Raw genomic sequence first — 25267 nt, 5'->3', positions numbered from 1 at the left:
GCATTCCTAGCAGCAGTAATGCAGTATTGCCGTGTACAGTGTGCGTTATCGAAGCAGGTGGGGAATTTCATTTTCCCAACCACAGTGGCTCATCGGACCAGAGTTTGTCCTGGTTTCCATGACGTTTTAGTAAACAGAGGGCAAGAGAGTTACCCTTTGTTTCCCTCACCCTACTGTAAATGCTGGTCCCTATTTATACAGCTGGGTCAAGTGGAGCAGCAGGGAGCAAAGGACCTCCCTCGAGGTACAACAGCAGCGAATCCACAACCCACAGCAGTCGTGCTCTTGAGACTTCCCCACTACGCAACATGACCCCTGCGTTATCTTGGTACAGTACTGTAGATGAAGAAGTCCTCCATTTCTTTTTCCATCAGTCCATTATCAGAAACCTGCTTTACCTGGCGAAAACCCGGGTGAAAATGGGCAGAACATGCGACGTCCACACCAGAGGCATCCTAGTCTAGAATCGAGCCCTCTGGATCCAAGAGCAGCGCCTGCAATCCATGTCACTGTGCAGAATTTCCCATTCGTAAAATCACTTATTTGTATCTCATTGCAGTCTGGATCAGCCGATTCGTTTCAGGGAGTCTTTAAGTATTTCATTAGATACCAACTGAATTCCATCACCCTGCAGTCCATGTGGGTCCTAATGCCCCAGTATAGTGGCGGGGACACTATACTGTAAGACAGGCACCGTCCTTCGGATGAGACGTAAAACCGAGGTCCTGACTCTCTGTGGTCATTAAAAATCCCAGGGCGTCTCTCGAAAAGAGTAGGGGTGTAACCCCGGCGTCCTGGCCAAATTTCCCATTGGCCCTTACCAATCATGGCCTCCTAATAATCCCCCTCTATGAATTGGCTTCATTAATCTGCTCTCCTCCCCACTGAGAGCTGATGTGTGGTGAGTGTTCTGGCGCACTATGGCTGCCGTCGCATCATCCAGGTGGATGCTGCACATTGGGGGTGGTGGAGGGGATCCCCATTACCTGTAAAGCGCTTTGAGTGGAGTGTCCGCTATATAAGTGTAAGCAATTAATAATAATAATAATAATAATAATAATAATAATAATAATAATAAGTCCATTTTAGGCTTCATTATTGTTAAAATAGGTACTGTTACTTCTTTTTGTGCCCATTCCTCACATCTACTTCACCTTCTGGATAAACTATTTATAATACTTGAGTGCTACAATGTTCTTCTTCAGATCTGCATCAACATCCGCAATTGGTGAATTTAGTTTGCAGAGTCTGCAATGGGGGCATTTCTGTTTTTTTTTCAGTCTGGTTTCCTCCTTTTGTTTTGTAATTTCATGAATAATAACGGATTGGATTAATGTAGTTTTACTGTTTGTTTGTTTTTTCTGTCTTAGGCTACCAATCTTGCCTCGTGTGTCACTGTTGTCAATGAAGGCTCCCAGTGGAGACAAAAAAGAGTAACCAAAAAGTCCAGTTTAAACGCCAGTCCCTGAATTCAAATTGTGTTTAACTGTTAGGCCAGTGCTGGCGCCCCTCTGTGAAGACCAGACTCTGAGCTGCAATAGTCAGGAATGTGTACACAGTCTTTGCGAGTTAATGGGTATGCAAGCTCTTTATCAAAAATAGCAGAAATAAAAAAACTCCTTATCAAAACTAGCAGCAGGTGCCTAAATAGGTATAAAGGGAGTGTTTGCTTTGTTCCTGCTCACTGCCACATTATCCTCTTTGAACTGTTCTGTGGATCGTGTTATTCATTGTTCAGAAAACGAATTGCCTTCTCCTGCTCTACATTCGCAGGTTTCTACAGTTGTGGGTGGGCTTCCTTTTTCCTGTGTACAATTTGAAGCGCCTTTTCTAATTGATTCCCCAGTTACTGCCTTAATTATTAAAGCCAAAGTGACTTTCTAACACTATATCACCACGCTTTGAAACCCGAATTGCCTTTTCCGTTCGGTTATGTATTTATTTTTAGTGAACATTTGTGCCTTGCCTTATTGGAACTGCGTGTGCTGCGCAGCGTGATTAACAAGCACTTTTGTCATCTGTTGCTCCTGCCTTGTTTTTTTCCTTGGCTTTTAAACACGCGTCTTCTTTTTTTCACAGAATATTCTCCTACTTGGATGTGGTTACTTTGTGCAGATGTGCTCAGGTATCCAAGGTAAGCTGCTCCTGTGATCGTCGAAAATCCCCGAAGCTGTTATTAACATTTCGCACACCTTTGTCTACAGAAGCCAAAACATCAACAAAAGGGTGAAAAATCCAGGTTTTTTGTTTGCAGTCCAGCAGAATGCTTTTTTTTTCTGATAGAGTTTCTGTTGTCAGAGAGCGAGCCTGTATTTGCTCACAGGGGTCAGTTCGTCACATTCATTTACACAAAAAAGAGAAAGGAATGTGCTTGATATGTTTTTTTGTGAGCACAGGCCATATACTGTATATGAATCATTTTCATATAAGCTTCTGGCACTGTGGTTCTGGGTCAGTGTTCACGAGGGTCTCCAAGGAATCTGTGGAAAGAAGGAAAAGAGGTGTTCACCTGACGTTTCACGTGACAGTCTTCCACCAAGTCCTCTCTCAGGGACCCTGGAGGTCACGCCAGGAGGGGAATTCAAGGCTTTCTGGGCCTGTTTGTTTTTCATTCAGCTGAGGGCAGGAGGCACAGTGCTTGACTTGTTTCTCTGTCCGCCCCAGGACATGTGAGCTTTGATCACTAAACCCCGCTAATTAGATCAGTTTCCACAAACCCCTCGGATTATCTCAGGTCAATGGCGTCTTCAGGTATTTTTGTTCAAGTGTTTGATCAGTTGAAGGGTGACTTTTGTTTTGTTTTTTTTTGGTGATGGCGGGGCTTTATGGAAATAATTGGGCAGGTCAGAGACAGTTGAAGCACATCTCCTTCCTAACAAGGAAGACAATTTAAATTTTGCTTAAACATTTTGTTTGCAGGAAAAGTAATCACAAGCTGGAATAGTTTCAGGTGATAAGCTTTCCGCCTTCATTCAAATGAAAAAGGAAAAGACTTGAAATGCTCACAAATTATTATTTTTTTCCACTGTGGTGTCTCGCTTGGGAAATCCTATAGTTACATATTTCTTGACACGAGTAATTTTTCGCTAAGTGACCTGTTGAAACTGTCTGCGTTCATTCAGTTGCGTTAAGAGAATTTTATTTTGCAAATCACGAATCTTGCACACTTTACAGTAACTTCCACGGATATGCATTCCGTCTTTCCAAAAATTCGGTCTTTTTGTCCGTATTATTCTTAGGGGAGCTTGTGCTCATTTAGTTCCATCCTTCCGTCTTTTCCTCTTCCTGTGGTAATTCCCCACCTGCACTGAGTTTCCTACCAGTCTCTTCTAGACTTTTCTACCATACGCCCCCTGCCTGTTTTCCTGTTCATCAGGACTGAGCCACGTTAGACACGTTCTTCCCTCCAGTACACTCCAGTCTGAACAGCTGGCTCAAGCAGTTCCCGTTCCTGGAGCTTACTGTCAGTGAACGATATCCTCATCGATTCCGGCCCCTCCAGCGCCGTCATCGTCAACAAGGGGAACTCTCTCCCCTTCACACATGGCTCGTGCTGCTCCAGATCCGTCCAAAGGGTGTCCAGATGATATTCCTGATGAGGAGTCCACTGCTGGAAAGGACAGTCTGCTTTTCCCCCCTAGTGAGGATTCTCTTGTTAGATATCTGGAAGGTCATACATTAGGAACGAAAATAAACCTTATCCCTTCTGGAGAGTTCAACAAAAGGCATGTTTCGTACGAAACAAATATATGATCCAGCCTATCGGGCCACATTGGTGGATGGAAGAGTTAAGCCAGAGACTGAGATGTGTAAGAGTAGGGGGGTTAAGTGCCAAGTACAGGCAGTGTCATGTTTTTTACAGAGCCATTTGGTGTAACTGATTTATTTCTGCACAGTGAACTGTGAAGGAAGCATGACCTCACCTTGGTTCAATAATTAGAGCAAACAAATTAACAACAGCTGGTCAGATGGATTCTACAGGTCTCTGGACACAGGCTTTGAAAATTTATTTAGTCCAGCGTCTTACTTCAGAAATCCATTCCATTCTAGCATGAGGGAATGGTCAATGAGAATTTTAATAAGGACGCCATCTTCTTTTTGGCTGATGCACAGAAAAATCCTGTAATTCATCATTTAGTTTTTAGAATTCATTTGATTCTGTAATACTTGGCCGACCTGGCCGAGGTGCAGTGTGTTACCGAGATTTGACAGCAGAACTTTGTATGTTGTCTGTTGTCTCTTGTATGATCTCAGATGCTGAGCAGTTGTGGTCTTTACTCAGGTAAGAGACCTCTAATGAAAACCAGGTTCCCGATAAGTAAAGTGAGACTGTGGGAGGAGCTGGAGGACTGGTAGTTGGCAGTATTGCTCTGAATCGGAATTTCTAATCCAGTATTTTCTTCAGTATGTTACCGAGGGAGTAAGAACTGTCCTTCAGTTGGGATATCCCACTGAGGTCCTAAATTGGGTCCTAATAGGGAACATGTGAATAAGACTGTTGATGATGTGTTGTTGCAATAGAAATCCCATTCAGTACATATGTTTTGTATGGCTTTGGGATGGAATCCACTGTTCAGATGCAAGAAATGATCGTTTTTAGTTTTTTTGCATCAAGATGCTGGGTTTCAAAACTGTCCCACACTCCAGTGTATCTGTATTTACAGTCTTTTTGTTGCTGAAAATTCATTCAGAAAACATTTAAAGTGTGCACTCATTTGCGCATTTGACTGACTCTGAGGAATGAGAGTGCTGTTGGTTTCTTTGAGGGAGATCTTATTTAAAGCTCTTAAAACAGCCTTCAGTGATGCCTGTCGGGTTTCATGATTATTTTCTGTGTAACCATATAATCGAAGGACGTGCCTTTGTTTTTGAAGGGCTTTCTTTTCGAGAACTTATGTTTTCTTAAATTAACATTTCCATTTTTACAGCCCACCTCTCCCGGTTTTGGAAAAACATTTTCCAACAGGGATGAGAGCTTTAAACCCTGAATCGAACATGGTGGAGCCTTCAGCTTTATTTTCTCCTTAACTGTGGATGAATCACTGCTTCAGCTCTCACTGATCAGACTGTGAGCTGCCACAGCTGTCTCTGTAACACAGCTTGTAAAAACACCTTGTAGTTTTTCTCGTGTCTGCCATGCAACACCACTATAGAAATCCTAGACAAGCCGGACTCAGAACTACAGGCTGGATGTCTCAACCTTATGGCTTAAAGTAGAACTGACCCACTCGGGTGACCCTTCAGCATGTTTATCAAAGACCAAGGGTGACAAATTCAGAGTTCTGCATAAAGTTAAATTGTTAATGATGTGACACGTTTATTCTGTCAGGGACAGAATTTGCTAAATAAGATGTTGTTTTTTTAAGATCGAGGAATTTACTTTTAAATATTCTTTCAAGAGTAAATGTAGTTAAAAAATAAAATTGTGACAATATTCTGTTGTGTCCACAAACATCTTGCAGGCTTTGAGTGCATCTGTGTTGTTTTGCTGTGTATGCAGTGGGATGAAACTCACAAAGCCTCTATTGTAGCTATGCATAGAAGACCATGTCTTGTAACACAAGTGGTTTATCATGACCGTTCTCTTCAAGAATTTATTGGAGTTATTTCTTGCACAGAAGAGGACAGGTAGACCCACAGTTTACAAGATTTTATAGTTCCTTTCCACAGCTTGATATGGGGGCAAATACAGCCAGTTGATCAAGTTAGTGGTGAAGTCTGGTATTGGGAATCACTGATGTCTTCGACTAGCTTGATGACTCCTGATAACCTGAATCACTCCTGATTGATGTGTTCTCAGGAGTTACAGGGGTATTTTTTTTCAAGCTCTCATTTTTTAGGAACTTGTTACTTTATCAATTAACTATTTTTTCCCCAGTCTTCCACAACTGAGACTTTAAAAATAACTAGGAAATCTGTGAATATTTTAAGACTGAACTTAACAACCAGTGCATAATGATGTGTGTTTTGTTTGTGGCCTTTCAAATACTGTACTACTGCTGTGGTGTCAATCTCACACTAAAATCTCCATACCCAAGAAGGCATTGAAGTACTCGAGATACACGTAAAAATGTTGAATTTGTTTAATTCAGAGCTTACATTTGGTGGCAAGTGTTAGAAAAGTAGTGGGAACAGGATATAAGGTCACAACGAGAATGTCATGGTATGTTATATACATTCATGTACAGGAATATGCTAATGTCATCCAATTTCTAGCCTCTTCATCCAATTCGGGGTTGCAGTACAGCAGGAGCCTATCCCAGCAAGCAACGGGCACAAGGCAGGGTACACCCTGGACAGGACACCAGTCCATCACAGGGCACACACAGATACAGACACGCACACCCTGGACAGGACATCAGTCCATCACAGGGCCCACACAGATACAGACACGCACAACCTGGACGGGACACCAGTCCATCACAGGGCCCACACAGATACAGACACACACAACCTGGACGGGACACCAGTCCATCACAGGGCCCACACAGATACAGACACGCACACCCTGGACAGGACATCAGTCCATCACAGGGCCCACACAGATACAGACACGCACAACCTGGACGGGACACCAGTCCATCACAGGGCCCACACAGATACAGACACACACAACCTGGACGGGACACCAGTCCATCACAGGGCCCACACAGATACAGACACGCACACCCTGGATGGGACACCAGTCCATCACAGGGCCCACACAGATACAGACACGCACACCCTGGACGGGACACCAGTCCATCACAGGGCACACACAGATACAGACACGGACACACTCACATCAGGGCCAGCTTTCCCAGAAGCCCATTAACCCACCAGCATGTCTGTGGACTGTGGGAGGAAACTGGAGCCCCCAGAGGAAACCCACTCAAACACGGGGAGAACATGCAGACTCCCCGCAGACAGCACCCCAGGTCCAGAATTGAACCACGATCCACTGCACCACCATGCCCCCACCCCCCCCCCTACCAAAAACAGTGTGTGGAAGATGAACTGGCAAAGTGTTCATAATCTGAGTTCTATCAACTCAGATTAATCTCTTTACACAAATAGATAGTGCTGGGTAATGCAAGTCTTGATGCGTCAGGCAACGATTAGAACAAAATACTTCTCTTTCATTGTCCTCCTCATTTCATAGTCCTCAGCTGTCCTTTGCATTTCGAAGCTGCCCCCTCCATCCATCCGAGGTCCCGTTGAAAGTGGGCAGTGCTTGCTTTTACAGCACAGAGGAGCTGTAACACCAGGCACAGTCGAGGGAGAGCCAAGAATCTCCTAGTCCATGGACCAGAGCCAGCGCCGTCTACAGTGCTCGGCTACAGAGCCTGGAGCAGGAGCCAGGAACGGCTGTTACAACATACTCCGCAGCACTAAGAGCAAACAAAACACACTCGTAGAACTTGCAGGACAAGCGCCCGTACAAACAGGGAAAGCTGAGGGATTAACGGCTTGCTTCCTTGATCTGTTTCGAAAGAAACTGGTGCTTTCAAGGGAATGTTTTTGAGGAAGAGCCGCAGAAACTAAGGTCCTTTGTGTTTGATGCGGGATCGCAGCCCGTCGTGTCGTATGGACAGAGCAAGCGTCTAGAGGCTGATGAGGAAGACTTGATGTCATTTTCCTCATCCGACACTGGCTTCCCTACCTCGGAGCCTTGTAATGCGGGATTGCACTAGCGCACAGAACTGTTTCGTGAGGGCTTTGTAAAAAAAGGGATAAGCACATTTTAACTTGACATATTCTGTATGTGTATACATATGTATATACTGTACAGTATACAAAGGGGACACTTTTGCCATTGGGGCTAGGGACCACAAAGCTGTGTCACTAAAATAAATGACACTAATTGGGGAATTTTTTTCCCATAAGAAATAATGTAATTAAGGGAGGAAAGTGACCATAACAATATGATTCATGCTGGTACATGGTACCCTGATCAGGGGTGATTTTCACAGCACATGTGATGAAATATTTCAAGGTTTCCTTCGTGAACTTAAACCTGTAGAGTATAAACAGCAATGCAGTGTTTGTTTCAATTACAGTACATAGGGTAAAGTGGAGCAATGCATTTGAAACCATCACATAAGTGACTATATCATGGAAGGTTCTTACAGATCATAAATATAAAATTGTTGTATGGTTGTAAGGACTGTCAGCCCTTGAACAGCGCAGAGACAACTTGAAAAACATTTAATAAAACTCTCTTAAAACATTGACAAACACTTTATCTTTGACATTTCTATATTCAAAAAGGCCATTGCTGTTAAAACAATGATACAAATATCAACCGCATGTTTCTCTTCATTGCATCTACTGTAGTTAAGATGTTGGTACAAGGTGCAGAATTTCAACATACTTGTGAACTACGTACAGTAAACAATGGAAGTCAAGAGACTTTTAGCGTTGCTAATTGGGGAGTACCTTAATTTATTGACAACGCTGGTGTGAAACAATGTTGAATGGCGAGATGTTAGACGAGGACCCCCTGTAACTTATATAAAATATTGTGCACTATTCTGGGCTCCAAACAAAGTATATTGCTGCTGTGGAATCAGTTCAGAGAACATCAACCAGGTGCATTCTGGGGTTTAAAGTAATGTCCTGTACTGACAGGCAGGAGGAATGGAAACATTTTAGTCAAGTCCTTCTTAGTTTATCTGGGGACTTGACACAAGCATTCAGAGTCTTTTTCTTAGATTTTGACAGAGTCATTTCTTCAAAATGGACAGTGAAACATAAACAAGAAGACACAGGTGGAAACCGTGTGGAAGCGCATTTAAAACCGAGGGCGAGAAGCTACCCAGCCATGCAGATCAATCCCATACTCTGACTTCCTTCAAGAAACAGCTGGATGGGACTCCTGTATCAATTAACTACGCACTACCAAATGGGCTCGATGGGTCCAAAATACCTCCCCTTGTGTGTAACCTTGCTTGTGTTCGTATCGAGAGGCTTTAAAAAACAACTCCTTCCAAAAACGCTTTTGTTTTTAATACCTTTCTGCTATTATGTAAAATGTTTATATTTTTATCTACAGGGTATTTGACTTTTGAAACGTGCAATTCAGGGGCGCAGATATATTTGCACTAATCTAGAAAAGAATGGGAATTGTGTGAATTATTGTGTAAATAAAAGCTATTCATTGTGAAAAGTGAATTGCATTTGTGAAGAGATACTTTTGTTTAGTCTTCTTAATGAATCAGCACACTGCTAGTGTGTCTTAAAATGCTTGTTTGAAAAGAGGTTCGCTGATATTCATGGTGAATTCAGTTCTTAGCTGAATTCCAGTGATTTTTACTGGATGGGGAAATTTTAGTGATCACAAATTCCAGTCTAAGATGTGCACTACAGTAACCGAAGAGATGATTCGTTTTTACCCGATATACGTTAAGCGTGTATTGCCCAATTCGACTACTGGATGTCCTTGGGCAGCGTCATTGTTTTCTTTGCAAAGGTATTCATCCCGTTTCAATATCGTCCCATTTTGTTGAACTGAAGATGAAGTTTAGATTTCATTGTACCTGCTACAATTTAATTGCTCATGATATTTATTTGTTTTGGGTTTTTTTTCCATGGGATCCACAGGCATGGAACGTCTTGGCGTTAGACGGCAGCAACTGGCAAAAAATAGACCTGTTTAACTTCCAGACGGACATAGAGGTAAGGAAAGCGCGTGAATTCATATCATTTGTTAGTTCTGTAGTTACAGTGACACTATGTTGGGAAGATCTGGGTCTTGTTGATTTCTTATCGGTACGACTAAAGGGCAGAGGATCAGTGGATGTTCTCTTATCTGTGTGCTGTGTTCTAGGTGTGAATCTGGAACAGTGGAGGTTACTTTGAAAGATGTGTTTTTTCCATGGGATGTAGAGGGTCTTTGTTGAGGATGGGAGGTGTTGGGGGGTCGTTTTCGTTGTGCCAGTGCCAGGCCACCTCTGTGCCTTCCTCATGGCGAACAACGCCTGATCTCCCTCTCTGAATTTTTTGCCAGGCCACATCCCACTTTATTTTAAGGTAGTGCCGATTCCGACAAAGCAAGTTGGCAAATAATAAACAAATACCGACGTTTGTTTGTTTGTTTTTTACAAGGCTTTAAAGTAAATGTCAGTTTTAAAAGTGTCAGTGCTACCTTTGTCATTCTCGAGCCCTATTTGCTTTGGGTCTGTGCCCTGACGAGAAAAAGTGGCAGCTGTTTCTCTGCAGCAACAGGAGAGCGACAAGCGCGTTTGTCACCAGGTGGCAGGGTATTTCCGATTGTGGAATTGCATGCAGCGATCAATGAATAGGGAAAATGAAAAGAAGGAAAGGGAGAAATGAATCTCCTATCCTAGACGTCCATGGAGGCATCTGATAATTGCTTGCCCATTCTGTTTTGTGAGCCAAGCTTGGTGCAGTGTACTCGTTATGCATTGCCTGGTTGAAGCTGATGGATTTTAAAGGCCTGTAATTGAGCTAAAACCATAAATTAAAACAGCAGATAAGATTAACAGTTGAGAGTGGCACTCAACTTCGTCCATCCATTTTCTAAATCTCTTCATCCACTACAGGGTCGCAGGGGGAGCCAGGACATAACCCAGCAGTCATGTAGTTCTCATATGACAGAGAATTCTGCCTCAAAGGAACTGTTAGGAGTTATCTTTTCACCTATTTGCTGATGCTAATCACATCAGTAGTTCGGGCCATATATCATTGTATAGTCCATTTGCTATACACAAATACCAAAGCACGCAACTTGAATGCAAAAAAAAAAATGAAAGCTTCTTGATTATACCGGTTTCATTCTGCGCTGATATTTATTAATTGTGGCGTTTGTTTCAGTTGGTAAAGCATCTCTTCAACTACATTTGCTGAAGATGTCATGTGAGATTCAGCTTCGATAATGTGTTAAGCAGTGACTGTCTAAAGTCCCGTTCTCTTTAACTAGCATGAGAATCCCATGAGCTCTTTAGCCCACTGTGGTCTCGATGGGAAGGAAGAGGGGGTACAGTAGAACATGAGTGTTGTGACATTGATTTTGTTACTGTACCAGAGCCTTCGGGTAAGATGCAGACATAGTATGTATTTGTTGTGCAGTACTGCTGGTGGTGAGGATAGGCTGCGCATTTTTCAGGCTTGCTCTGTGTGCAGAGATCCCAGATCAGATATCTTTTTGCTTTAAAAGCAAGTGAGGAAGTTGAAATACTGTACTGCATCAAAACGCAGTCCGCACCTTATGTGTAGTATTTTTCTTAGTCAAGCAGTGAATGTTGGGATGTCATGGCCTATACGCATGGGGCAGACACAACCCTGTCAAGTGTACACACACGTGTTTTAAAAATGAGATGGAAAAATGGGACAAAATACATTTTCCCAGGTGCTAATTTGAAATTGACTGTATAGGTTGTTGAGACATTTGTTTGGGGTCTGTAAAATAAGGAGGCTCTTATGTTGTGTTTGTTACAAGCTTGCAGTGATGAACACTGATCTTGTGAGTTTGAATTGTCTAGGTAATTTACTGATTTATAAAAGAGGCCCATACTGTATCTGTACTTTGCCGTTGTTACAAGTGGTGTATGATTCAATGTTGTGTATACAATACATTTCAGTGGAAGCGCTTGTCAGTAGTTACTGTTGTTAGAGCCATATAGTGAGTAAAGGTCACTGAAAGTTTTGAGTGGTTCAAGCGTCATAATCACACATGCGAGGGGTTTTGTAGCCACAAATGCTCTCCTAGCACAAAGCTTCACTTTCACGCTTTTGCCACACAAAAGGCAGAAAGAGCAGTACAAATAAAGAGGGATTAAAAACGGAAAAGTCAGGGGCCCCCAGAAAGGCTTAAACGGCAGTGCCGCTCATCGGGGCGCACGTTGAGGTCTGCTCAACGTGCCGAGTGTCATGGGCCGAGTGTGGGCGAGATGCGCACGCCGAGGGTAGGGTGAGATGAATCGTCCAGGCCTCTCTTGTATCGTGACAGTGCCCTGCGGCCCTCTGGGTGTCTGCAGTCGGTGAGGGGTGCGTCTCTCTCCCAGCAGCCACCATTTGCCAGCAGCCATATCGCCCTGCAGCTCACAGCTGGCAGCCCACTGGAGCCCAGCAGGTGTGAGCCTGGTCGGTACCTGGATGGGAGACGTCCTGGGAAAGCTTAGGTTGCCGTTGAAAGAGGTGTTAGCGGGACCAGTAGGGGGCGCTCACCCTGCGGTCTGTGTGGGTCCTAATGCCCCAGTATAGAAATGGGGACGCTGTACTGTAAAAAGGCACCGTCCTTCGGATGAGACAAAAAAACGAGGTCCTGACTCTCCGTGGTCATTAAAAATCCCAGATTGTCTCTCGACAAGAGTAGGGGTGTTACCCCAGCATCCTGGCCAAATTTCCCATTGGCCTTTACCACTCATGGCCTCCTAATAATCCCCCTCTCTGAACTGGCATCATCACCCTGTTCTCCTCCCCACTGAGAGCTGGTGTGTGGTGAGTGTACTGGCGCACTATGGCTGCCGTCGCATCATCCAGATGGGGCTGCACACTGGTGGTGGTGGAGGGGATCCCCATTTCCTGTAAAGCGCTTTGAGTGGAGTGTCCAGGAAAAGGTTACCCAAGGTTACCACATCATCATTCTAGGGCAAAAGGAAATGGTTTGAATCTAGTGGTACAACTGCAGTTAAAATAAGACATGCATCGCTGTTATCTTACAGCCCAGAGAGTAGCTCCACGTCTTATCTGACACCTCTTTATTTAACTATACTGAGTCTCTGGGAATTCAGTCAAGGGGGAATTTCTAGTGCTGAACTGGTTGAATTCAATCCCAGTACTCATTTATTCTGGCAGGGACCAAATGAATCATGCTGTCGCCTGTTAGTAGCCTTTCATTTCTAAGAGAAGTCACCAACCAATGGAATATCGCTGAGCATAGGAGTGACAGAGGACAGAGCATTTATACGAAGGCTTCAAATGAAGCAGTCAGGAGCGTAACACACTAATTCGACCCCGCAAGGGGATAGAAGACTGGCACACCTCCCTCCATCTTTAGTTTCTTCAAAGTGAGCAAGTGGAAGAGTTTCTTTTGTACCTCTGTTGTCTTTCATCTTCTTTCTGAGCTTAAAGAGAACGTTATTATACATGAGACATAGACATGTTTGTACAATTGTAAAATAAGAAGGCAGAATTTGCCAAAGGGGAAGTTCCTATACATTATCTTTCCAGCATCGTTTTGTACTACAAACACCAATAACAAGAGCAGAAACAATTGTATTATACTCATCTACAGAGGCACAATATAAATGCTAAATACTCAAATGTACAGCAATAGCTGATTAAGCACATACTGAACATGATGTTATTTACATTTTTAAGCAGTTAGCAGATCAGTTGTTATGGTAGTATTATTCCTTGGGATAACAAAATACAGAACTGGAGGCATATGATTCCATAAAAATGCCACGTGTTCAGTGTTCTGTTGTGTTTACCTAAAATTCTTTAAAATTAGTTACGACGCTATATAAAACAACACGGGTTCAACGCAAGAACGCCTTAGGTGCCAATTGAAGGTAACTTTACTGCTCAGTGACATGGCAGAGTCCTTCAGGCCCTGAAGTAATTTGTCTGTTCCTGCAAGTCAGTCCGGAAGTGTTGATTCTCCAGTAGGACAATGCGAGGCCTCACAGTGCGAGTATTACGATGGCATCGCTTCAGGAAAGCCGTGCTGAGTCTTAACACCAGTGGGAATAACCCACCAGTGCCATCAACAGGAGACAATATCTTAATCAGCCTTCAACAGCTGGCAGCAGCTGGATTGGAGGAGTGGCAGAACGTCCCACAGCAGTCTGCACAGGGGATGATTAGGTCTTTGTGTCTGTGCCGTGATAATGGTCAGGAATGCCATGCTTCGTGTTAACTGCCGGGTTAATTGTGACACATTATACATTGAAAAAGTTTGGGGATTCTTTTGCCCTGTGTTATTGCTCACTTTTTCTGTGAGGACTAGTCGGTGACCGGCAGGGTTTCCTACATAATCTGGTGTCGTGTCGGGTGCTGTATTTCACGCTTGGTACCTTTCTTTGGGCGAGTCTGCAGGCGGGCCGGTGGATCTAAACCAGCGGTGAGCGTGACCGTTGCTGGTGTGCTCCGGTAGTCGTGCAGAGTGCGTGCACGGGCCCCCGGCTCTCGAGACTCTTGCCGATGGATCGGCGGGGGTCCGGAGGCTGGGAGTGGGGGGGGGGGGCTGAACTCTGCTGCTGTCCCCACAGGGCCGCGTGGTGGAGAACATCTCCAAGCGCTGTGGGGGCTTCCTGCGCCAGCTCAGCCTGCGGGGCTGCCTCAGCGTGGGGGACGCCTCCATGAAGTGAGTACGGGCCCACCCCGTCACCCCCGTCACCCTGTCGCCATGGCTCCACGTGACGCGGGTCCGGTCCCGCTCACTCGGCCGGCCCGTGTTGTTTGGAGCCTCTCCACCGGATTGGACAGGACCGCTTCCTGTGCGGGAGAGGAGAAGGGTGCGAGGTGCTTCCTGTCCTACTCAGCCAGTGCGGTGTGGAAGTGAAGCCTGCCCAGAGGTCTCCGATTGCCTCTTGACCTCCCTCATCTCTAGCTGGTTGATGGTTTCCACTCCTAGGCGCCTTCCTTGGGTACCACTTTGCCTTCCATTTGCCAGTGCCGACAGCTCAACGGTCAGGGCTTCGGAGCAGATTACAGTACCTTCAAGGATGGGCGCCATACATGCCATTTTCTGCTTAAAGCTCAAAACGTCTCGCCCTTCCTCGTTTGTGCTAGAATGTAACACCGCAGAGATCGCACGATCAGTTTAAATGACATCTCTAGGCAGTGCTACCGCAGAAAGACATGCATGTCCTAATAATATGGTGGGATTCATATACACAAGAGGCTCTGTAAGATGTGATGTGTAATATTACTACTTCTGCCTTTCAAGTTGATGAAGAAACTGGACTTTTTCCATCTCCTGCTGCTACACAACCTGCCTTCCGATGATTAATGAGTCTGGTGGTTTTTCTCCGGGCTTTTTTTCTGAAATGCGGAGCGTGTCTAAAAGTGTGTCTGTCGTTCGATTCCGACACTGCGTAAAAAATAAACAAGTTTCACTTTTTTCCTTTCTCTTTTTTTTTTTTTTCTCCCCCAGGACTTTTGCACAGAACTGCAGAAATATCGAACACCTTAACCTTAATGGGTGCACAAAAATCACTGACAGGTAACCATGTTCACTAGACTGGCTTGAGGGCTTCATTGAGGAAGTATAATATGAGAGTCCACTTTAACAAGGGGTTTGTTTGTTTTTCTTTTTGTTACAGCACATGTATTAGCCTTAGTAAATTCTGTTCCAAACTGAAACATTTGGACTTAACTTCCTGTGTGTCAATAACAAACAATTCTTTAAAGGCGTTAAGGTAAGGGATTTTATTTTGTCTTTTTTTAAAAAAAAACACCGTTAGCATGGAGCAGTCAGTGGGAAGCAGGATTTGATGCTAAGATATATCAGTCTCCTCCCCGATCACCCCCACTGCCGTGGGTTACAGGAGAAATCAAGCTAGTGATCTCAGAGCAAGAGAAAAGGGAAAATCAATATCAGGGTTGTTACACGCTACTAATTATCATAGTAAATCTCTATGATGAAAAATGCTCACAGCAGCTGATATTGAGTGGCACTTAAGGAACCAGCTCCATAAAAACTGATGACAGTTGCAGAATAAAATCAAAAATTATTTTCATTCGTCATTTTGAATTCATGAAATGAGCAACCTGGCACGGAGCAAGATACATAGGATAAGGCAATCTCCATAGCCCTTCAAAAATAAAAAGAAATCAAAGAAATGAGGAGAGAGAGATTTAACTTGTCTTCATGATATCATGAAAAGAAGCTTTTAACCTTATATTATACATTGTTTCATTGAACCTGAGGTTTCCTCGCAGCTGACTTAAATCCGTTCTGAGCTGCATAATATCCTTCACAATATACTGAAAACTGGAATGGGTGTGGGAGTTGTTATGAGCTTCATTTCTGCTCCATCCGCAGGGGGAATTTCATGATCCGGTAGATACCTTTATGCTAGTGTTGGGGGGGAATTCCATTGGAGTGTGTTGAGTATTATGACTTTCCTGTAAACGTCGTGGTAGGCCGACACCAGAGTACAACCCTGACAGTCTCCTTGTGAGTCACAGAAGCTAGTTTGCCGTACCGTTGATGTTCTCTGTAATTCTTCACTTGTCAGTTAAGGGGTTAATCTGGATGAGCCAAATACCTTGTGAATTGCAGGGCCTTATGGAGTTCAAAGCCCATTTACTTTCAATTTTCTTATTAAACACTCTCTTCCTAGTAAATTGAACGACAAATTACCCAGAAAAACAAAGGGCTGCTCAGTCTCTCCTCGGAGACCTTCTTCAGAGAGACTTGGAATTTCAATTGTAACCCGTGTGACCAAAAAGAACCTGGTATAGACGTTTTGTCTCTGTTGTAGTGTGTACAGGAAATTGCTTGTGCCGTTCTGTCAGGAAAGGCAGTTAGGAACCTGGGTAGAAGTGAAATCTGGGGGATTAAAGCAGTAGAGGTGTATTAGTGTTGACACTGTCACAAGGGAGCGCTGTGAGTGTGGCTGCTCTTTCAGAGTCTTATTACTCGCTTCAGCCTCCGATCAGCTGTTTTTTCCCTCCCTTCCAGCGAGGGCTGCCGGTTCCTGGAGCACTTGAACATTTCTTGGTGTGATCAGATATCTAAGGATGGCATAGAAGCTCTCGTGAGAGGGTCTGGAGGCCTCAAAGCGTTGTTCCTGCGAGGTTGCACCCAGGTTGGTGAAGCAAGCCGTTTCGTTTTCAGGGGGATGGGGATGCAGAGTGTTCCCCACAATTAGCCACAGTTCCCATCATAACTTGACTTGTTGAGCGGGTTCAAACAAAAGTGGGTTTTGTCTTAGCAAAATTCAGCATTTGTTTTATTCTGCTTATCTTAATTTATTAGCCAGGACTATACGCATGTCTAAAGCCTTAGAGAAAACATTTGCTGCATATGGTTGTGTTGATTGATTCAGGAGTCTTGTGGGGGCTGTCAAGGGAGACCTATTCTGTAATATAGTTTTAATCTTGTGCAACATTGCCCCCCAAAGGCATTACTGTATAATTACATCACCACTTCCCACAAGACGCAAAAACTTTCTGGCATGTTATGAAATCCGCTGGGGAACTGCTCCCAAATGGAGACCACCAACCGTTTATATTCTCAGAAATGTAAGAATACCATATGACAGGATGTATTATCTTTTGTTTTACGACTGAAAAAAATCTTCAGGGCCCATTCTTCTCTTATGAGGGGGAGGATATACCTGTATGATATGGTAGATTTTCATGAAGAAAGTGCTAACAAACATTGCGTTCGAGCACAGAATCATAAACCGGTGCTGCACCATAGAAAAGGTTAAACTTGAGAGGCATGAAGTTTCTGCAGCTATGTGCGGCGCTAGATAACTGAGGCAGTAGAAGAGACAGTGGGAACTTGTGCTCTCCTGTAAGCTAATTCTGGCAGCCGGGCTGTAAGTGCCGGTGAAAGATAATGAACTAAAACGAGCATCTTCTTTTCATGGTGGTCATGCAGCTGGACGATGATGCACTTAAGCACCTCCAGAAGTATTGTCCCGAGCTCATGACCATCAACTTGCAGTCATGTACAGTAAGTGGTGTTCGATTATGTTTCTTGCTGTCCGCCTGTTCATGTGTGGGAAGTTTTGCCCATTTGGTGCGCCAGCGAAAATCTTTCTCCCTGTAAGGTCGTGTCCATTTGTCAAAGTGGTACTTCAGGCTGGGCGGGCCATCTGTATGTCTCAGACTGAGGGCGGGTTGAAGAGACAAAACCAGGTGATTCCTATCTTGAAGCAAGTAGCTGTGGAGAGGAATTTAACAAGGCAGAAAGACGTTTTTATTTTTGGCAAGGGAATGGAAATCGGCCAGCTCAGCTGAGAACCTTAATGTCTTTTAAATATGGCTGTGCCACTGGTAAATTCTTTTTACGGTACCAGAATTAGTTCTATCTCCCAGTCTAGGTTTTTAAGCAGATGGATGCATGTGGTCCATTGTTTTTCTGCTGAATGCAGATTTATAAAGTTAGGTTCTTCATTACTTTATTTAGCAGATCACAGATGAAGGCTTAGTCAGTCTATGTAGAGGATGCCACAAACTTCAGATCCTGTGCGTCTCTGGATGTACCAATATCACAGATGCCTCTCTCACAGCCCTGGGTCTCAACTGTCCTAGACTTAAGTAAGTGAACGACATTTGTGTTCAAGCCACTCGCCTGTTCCGCTTTAAAGACACAAATAGTGCTTTGACTTTCAGTAAAGACTTCTTCCTGGAAGGATTTATTCAAACTCTGATCAGACAGATTGACCGTTATTTTGCTGCACTTACACAAAGGGAATAAATTGTTCAGAAGCTTCCTGCGCTGGCAGGGAATGCTATAACTAATTTTTCTTCGCTTTGAATTTCTGCCTTCAGGAGCTTTAAGTGTCATACAGCATGAGAAAGAAGCCCAGCAGTTCCAAAAAATGAGCTGTAATTTCTCAAGCTGCGTGGGGAATGAAGATTCTTGCAAAACCTTACCTTATACTCCTGGCTGTCAGTCATCCAAAGCTACAGAAGTGTTAGAGTTTAGATGTCTAACATGACTGAAAGGGTAGACTTGTCTTCAAGCGATGAGTCCTGCAGTAACAACACTTCACATTGTATTTGCACTTTTATCACCAGAATAATCATCAGCCAGATGTCTTTTTCTACGGTTTTTCTTCCCTCTCTATTAAATTATATAAAAATATGCTTCTCCGTTGTGGAAGAATTCAGATATACGACTGTCACTTTTTATGTTCTGTACTTAATTTTGAATATGCGGGCATGTCTGTCAAGTCGCTCGGATTATCAAGAATCCTCCAATTACCCTGACAACATTTCATTTCAACTTATTTTGTCCCAGTTAGCTTTTTTTGTGGGCTGCAGTAAATCTGCAGTTACTTAAACAGCCAATAAGCGTTTTACCTGACCAAGAACTTAAAATTCCGGCCATTTTCAGGAACAAAACACAAACTTATGTTCATGCATTATTCTTGAACTGAAGATCCCTTATTTCATTAATAGAAATCAATTGGACAAGAGTCTGACCCCCATGCAAATCATAACACATATGGGGAATAATCAAAAGGGTTATAAGTTGTTATTTAGGATATAGTTTTAAGAATCACTGTTATCAAGAGCCTTTCATATACAGTTAGGTCATGTCCTGTCATTTCAGCAGTGCTTGCTATGTATAGGAGAACTAGCAGGTGTTAATCTACCGGGTCTCCAGGATGAGGTGCATCAACAGTGCTGTTGTATCGCTCTCTTTAGAATCCTGGAGGCGGCGAGATGTTCACACGTGACAGACGCTGGCTTCACTGTTTTAGCAAGGGTGAGTACTGCGTTATTGGTTGAGTGATATTTCCAGCAAACTGCAACGCCGAGCACCATTGTTAGCATGAGCACTGATGCATGGACTCCGCAAGCAGCGAGCAGCGTTGTTACGACTTTCGGAAACGTCAGTGAGCGATTGCGCTTCAAGGGGATTGAGGTTTGAAGGTACACGTGGTGTGTTTTGGGCTCCTTGTGGCGGTTTGGGTTGGTTCTTAAATCGGTAGTCTTACTCTTTAGCATTGTCTTAATCATGCAGAAGTGTATGAAGATCCAGATCTTTTGTTGTACAATTTACAGTAATGTCATGTGCTTATACAGTATGAAGAGTATGAAGTAGGAAAAGTATGAAGAGGTTTTTTTTTATATTTACTATAAATTCAATCATTTCAGTTTTCCTACCTGAACGGTATTCGCAAGTCAGTGCGCTGCACTGGAGGAGCGGTGCCTCTTAAACAACTTCCCTATAAAACAAAACTTACTTATGATTCTTTTCTTTCAGAATTGTCATGAACTAGAGAAGATGGATTTAGAAGAATGTATTTTGGTGAGGTGTCTTTATTTAAGTGCACATCTGAATCTTAAAAATGACGTTCATGAAGGATTTCAGTTTCTTTCAGTTCATTTTCCATTCCAATTTTTTCCATCATTTTACAATACTGCGTTATACTACACTGTATATATAGAGGCGGTCACTGTGGAGCTGTGATATGAAGTTTAAATAGTATGGTTTATTAAGAATCCAGTGACAAGTGGCATAAAGTTCATATGCTTCTCTTTGCAATCATTTCTAAATGGCTGTGTGCGTTTGTGCGCTGGGTTTGTCTAACATAAGCTGCCTGCTTTTTTCTCCTCTTGACAGGTGACAGATAACACACTAGTTCAGCTCTCCATCCACTGTCCTCAGCTCCAGGCTCTGGTGAGTTTGGTATCATCTTCGCATTCTTGATCTTTTCTTTCGTGGCCATTCGGACGATGTTTGTTTATCTGCTTGTCTCAGAGCTCAGTAACCAGGTCATAAGGCTCACAAAATAATTTGTTCATAAGAATCCCTCTTTTGGAAATAAAATAATTTAGAAGAAAGCTGTGGATCGAAATTCACGGCACTGAGTTGATGCTTTCGTGTGTAAGTAGCCCTGGAAATCCCCTCAGCCTCCTCATATCTGTACGGGAAGCCTGAGAGTGGAGATCAAGATCATCAAGGTCCACAGAACCTGCTGTCTGCACAGCTGAGGAAGCCAGCACTGTGTTAGTCCAGACACGAAGGAACCAACACGTACTGTAACGCTGTAATTGCACATTGACAGGTCTGCATGCTGTTGATGTGCCCATCCCACTTCAGTGCGCGAGACACTTCTGTTTTGCAGAATCGAAGAATCTGCACTGTTTTGCTGCTTGGCACTTCACGTTGACCTCATCTTGACTTCTCTCACCTTTACCGCCTGTTCTCAGCTCAGGATGCGCAGGAAAGTCGCCACCTCCAGAGCCCACAAGAGGGCGCTAGCCGCTCGGGTGTCTCGGTGGCGTGGCTTGGCGCTGCGCGGGTGTGACTGTCCCCCCCGTGTTTGTTTCTGTCACCGGTGCAGAGCCTGTCCCACTGCGAGCTCATCACGGACGACGGGATCCGCCACCTCAGCAACAGCACCTGCGGGCACGAGCGTCTGCAGGTGGTGGAGCTGGACAACTGCCCGCTCATCACCGACGTCACGCTGGAGCACCTGAAGAGCTGCCACAACCTGGAGCGCATCGAGCTGTACGACTGCCAGCAGGTCACGCGGGCGGGCATCAAGAGGATCCGGGTGAGTGCGCCCGGACCGCCGCCGCGGGCGGAAGGGGGCGGAGTTTAGGAAGTCCCGCCTCGGCCGCGCTTCCCCTGACACCCCCCCCCGTCGGCGCGGCGCGGACGGAGCGCTTGCGGGCCCCGTCCGGGTGTGGGGAGGGCTGTCGTGCTGAGCTAGACCCTGTGTTTCTGTTGTCGCGCTGATGCCTCTGTGTCATTGGCGTATCGTTCTCCCCTTTCGCTTAACCCGTAATGCTCTTCGCTGGTTCTCTCTCGTACAGTAATCGTGCTGTTGTGTGGTTAGAAAATGGGTCACGGCACGCCTGTGTGGTTGCGTGTACAGTACGTTACCGACTCCGTTCTCAGTTTCCGTCTAGGGTCCAGGTAAGGACATCTGGGACAGATACCGTATCCTTGAGCTCCTTTGCGGTACCTGACCCTTTCAGCATTTCTGAGGCCAACCCCCACACTGGTCCCAGCCAGAGGGTGGTCGTGTGACACTGCAGAAACCAGGATAAGGCTTGGTTTGAGGAGGCAGAAGTGCTGTTCGCGTCAGGAGTGCGTGTTAAATGATCAGAGGGTTCCCAGCAGTTCGATGACTGATGCCATCAAGCTCCGCTGTCTGTAAGCCCCCGGGCGCATGACCGTGAATGAGCTGCCTCCGCAGATGCCAATACGGCCGTGTGTTCTTGTTTTTGCAGGCGCACCTGCCTGAGATCAAAGTGCACGCCTACTTTGCCCCGGTCACCCCCCCTCCGTCCGTGCACGGCGGCGGCCAGCGGCTCTGCAGGTGCTGTATCATTCTTTGACAGCAGAGGGCGTGGGGGGGCTCTGTGCCCCACCCTGCTTGTGTGAAGGATGGAGGATTGGGATGCTGGTGATAATCTCGACCCTCCCAGTCTGGGAGAGGAAGACTGGTGGTTGGGGGGGGAGAGGAGGAGGAGAGACCTCTTGCTTGCTGAATGGCGATGAGTGCTGGATGTCTTTCTCTTGAGCGTGCCCACGCAACGCTGAGGACGACAAAGGGAGGGAGGGCCAGGGAAAGACGGCAGCAGCCGGCAAACGAGGGAATCTGGATTTGTGGATGAGGAGACTACAACAACACATTTCCTTGTGGAATATCGGGCAATGCTTCCATTTCAAAAGAGTCTGTACTTCAGTCCACGTACCCTTGTGTTATTGTGCTTCTTACAGTAATGTTACAGTGTGGTATCATGGTAGCGGAAGAGCGCTGAACCTTGTGGTTAAGCGGTTGTAGGCAAAGCAGTCGACTCGTATCGGTGAATCCGTGGATTTCTGGGAATTTTCCATGGGAGGAGTTCGGCGTGGCTCAAAGATCAAATCCGGGAGGGGCTCAAGAATGCTCTCTGCTAGCGGATGGCGAGTTTGGTTCTTGCGAAAAAGAAAATGAAGCTAAAAACCGAAGGTGTGGGAAGTGGTTTTGCGGCATCTGTTGAAGAGCGGGTGGATGAAATCTCGGCCGAAATAATTCTGTGGATCGAAGAGGTATCAGCGTTAACGTCATTGTGTGAAGATCTTTTATTGCTGGCTCAAAAAAGAAGATAAAATGGTAATGTGTGTTTTTGCATTCAGGAGGGAGTTCAGTGGTAACTACTTCATGCATTTGTTTTTTGTTTTTTATCAGTGCTAATTGGTGTCCAGGCTTGGCTATTCTGGGGGCAGAAGGTACATTATAGACATCTGAAAACTAGAGCATGGTAACTTATAAATGAAACCTATCCTTACAAAAAAAAGAGCTGGACATCCCTTTTAAGCAAAAATCTGATTAACTCCTTTCGGATGACAGTTTGCCTGCGACCAAGATATTTTAAGAATTTAGTGATCTGCTCACAGCAGTAGCATATATAAATATTTTGTATAGTTTTTTTTTTTACACACACACTTCATGTGCAGTGGAATGAGTTGAAGGGGGCTGCTAGCCTTTTAGTTTACCAGCTGCGGAAAGAATTACTCTCACAGTGTTTTAAGGCCATCATGTAATATTTGTGCAATGCGTGGAATGGTATTTGATGGCCTGTACAAAGTTGGTTTGTAGTATTTTTAAATAAAATGTCTCTTATACTGTACATCAGGTGAGGGCTGTCTGGAAAGCCTCACTGTGCTGTGACACACAACCATTCTTCTGTACCTACATCAAGGAGCTACTTCTAAATTACTTATTAATGTGTAAAAAAGGAAACATGCACTGTTTTCCTAAATTATTGCTTATGGTAGAGAGGTTAGGATTTTACCCTTGTTTTTTTTTCTGTTCTTTCTTCCAAAGATTTGTGAGAAGTCCTAGGTTTATTATTTTTCCTGAAATAGTGAAAGAAAAGAAAATATTATTGAGCGCAAGACAATGAGATAAGAGATGGTAGACATGTTTATCATAGTACCTGGCCATCTTGAGTGTGTATATTTATATCTGTTGCTGCTATGCTGGAGAAAGAAAGAAATCTTTATTTTTAAAGCTTTGTGCAGCTCATGAAAACTGAAACCATAATCTTTGACAATATGCCTTATTTAATTGCAAAGTGATTATAAAATGTATGTTTGTGATTGCACTTGCTCTAATGTGAGTATTGTTGTCCAAGAACTTTTATAGTTTAAGGTTCTTTGCTGTTGGAATTCTGCGCACAAGTATCTAGAATTTTGTTTTGTTGCTCTTTTAGGCTCAATTGATCATTTTTCTGTACACATTCCTACCTTGATAAATGTAAAGTAATTTATTAAACATGATTTTGTGGCAGTAGGTTTATCACCGTCTCTCAGATCGAAATGGCCTAGAAATTGTTTCTGTTGGAGCGGAATATCTATTTATAAATATCTTTCTACCTAGGTCCAAAGCAGTCACTGCAGTCCTGTTAATCCATTCTCGACGTCAATACGACCAGAAATTAAATACAAATCTGGTTGTCCAAATGTTGCCATTGGGTGAACCAGGAAAGCTTGCCAGCAAAGTAGCCCTACACTAATCTGTTATTGTGCAGTTTGTGCTGAGAATGGCTTTGTACCTTGCTAACAGTTTTATTTCAGGGCAATGAATGAATGTACAATAGAGGAAAAAATATTTTATGCCCTACAAGTTTCTGATTGTAAAAAGCATACAGTTAAAATGTTAAATATCCAATACTTGAATATTGAATATACACAGATTATTTTAGTCTGGCTCATGTACTAGAATATAGCTCCGTTCCTAAAGAGATCACAGGCGTTCGAGACCAGGTTGTGAAGGTGCTAAACATCCAGTACAGCGATGAGGTATTGCAAAAAAGAAGCTCGGTCTCCATCTTCTACCAAGAGAGAGCTTTCTTTGAAAATGGCTTCTAAACCGTTTAAAAGCACTCAAGGAGAGACGAGCCACTCTCTCAGACTTTGTAGCTTGCAGTTGTCATTAGCTGGACTGTCCAACAGCTACATGCTTAAGTAAACCTTTACTAAGATGAACATCCCAATAAGTTTTTAAGGTGGACCTGTTTCATTATTGTATTGCGTTACTAGTACACATGACTTGTCAGGAACAAACACATCAACATGGAGACTGTAAATCTCAGTATTGTGGTGGCTTTTCATCTCACTTAGCATACTAAGGTGAGTGATGAGTGCAAAGCGGCTCATCCAGAAAACCCCGTCTATTTCCAGAAATGGTCGCAGAATTTCAACAGTATCAAAGAAGTGTCAGTAATCATGTGACATCTGTGGTCACATCTGCTTGAGCCTGAAACTTTTGTTCAGCACTGATATTTTTTTCTTTCCCCTCCTTCGCCCCAAAGGATTCTTCTGAGTTGCTTGAAACCCAAATATTTTGGGAAAACTATACTGATGAAACACACACCTGTGTACACCAATGATACCGATACTTACTGGCTATTAACACAGAGTACATTTTGCTCCTTGTCATCAATACTAATGGTGTCTCTAGGACAAATGATTTAACAACTTTTGTTAAAATTAAAAAAAAATGATAGTGAAATTGCTCTGGCTGTTATTTCAATAGAAGTTAATCAAATAAAATATCACAAATGATGTATTTTATCTCTTGGAAGGATGTTTATACCAGAAAAGTGTTTTTTGTTTGTTTTAAAC

The 25267-nt window shown here is 43.9% G+C and overlaps 1 protein-coding gene across 4 annotated transcripts in view; it reads left to right on the top strand.

Annotated features, from left to right (window-relative positions):
* fbxl2 (F-box and leucine-rich repeat protein 2) overlaps positions 1 to 25209 on the top strand; it is a 60747-nt gene extending 35538 nt beyond the window's left edge. For 3 of the 4 annotated variants that reach the window (XM_088602030.1, XM_088602034.1, XM_088602031.1), the window contains 13 exons: positions 2080 to 2134; positions 9583 to 9657; positions 14217 to 14311; positions 15104 to 15172; positions 15273 to 15368; positions 16637 to 16763; positions 17564 to 17638; positions 18095 to 18225; positions 19342 to 19402; positions 19904 to 19948; positions 20264 to 20320; positions 20988 to 21200; positions 21883 to 25209. In XM_088602030.1, coding sequence (XP_088458156.1) covers positions 2080 to 2134; positions 9583 to 9657; positions 14217 to 14311; positions 15104 to 15172; positions 15273 to 15368; positions 16637 to 16763; positions 17564 to 17638; positions 18095 to 18225; positions 19342 to 19402; positions 19904 to 19948; positions 20264 to 20320; positions 20988 to 21200; positions 21883 to 21990 — 1207 coding nt within the window. In that variant the 3' untranslated portion in view covers positions 21991 to 25209. The remainder of the gene's footprint in view (positions 1 to 2079; positions 2135 to 9582; positions 9658 to 14216; positions 14312 to 15103; positions 15173 to 15272; positions 15369 to 16636; positions 16764 to 17563; positions 17639 to 18094; positions 18226 to 19341; positions 19403 to 19903; positions 19949 to 20263; positions 20321 to 20987; positions 21201 to 21882) is intronic. The other variant, XM_088602032.1, reaches the window with a different exon arrangement.
* Positions 25210 to 25267: the final 58 nt, after the last annotated feature.

This window comes from Lepisosteus platostomus, chromosome 12 (genome assembly GCF_059453375.1).
Source record: "Lepisosteus platostomus isolate fLepPlt1 chromosome 12, fLepPlt1.hap1, whole genome shotgun sequence".
In the NCBI taxonomy this organism is placed as follows: Eukaryota; Metazoa; Chordata; class Actinopteri; order Semionotiformes; family Lepisosteidae; genus Lepisosteus; species Lepisosteus platostomus.
The sequence above is the reverse complement of the archived record's forward strand: the minus strand, read 5'-3'. Positions and strand labels throughout refer to the sequence as shown.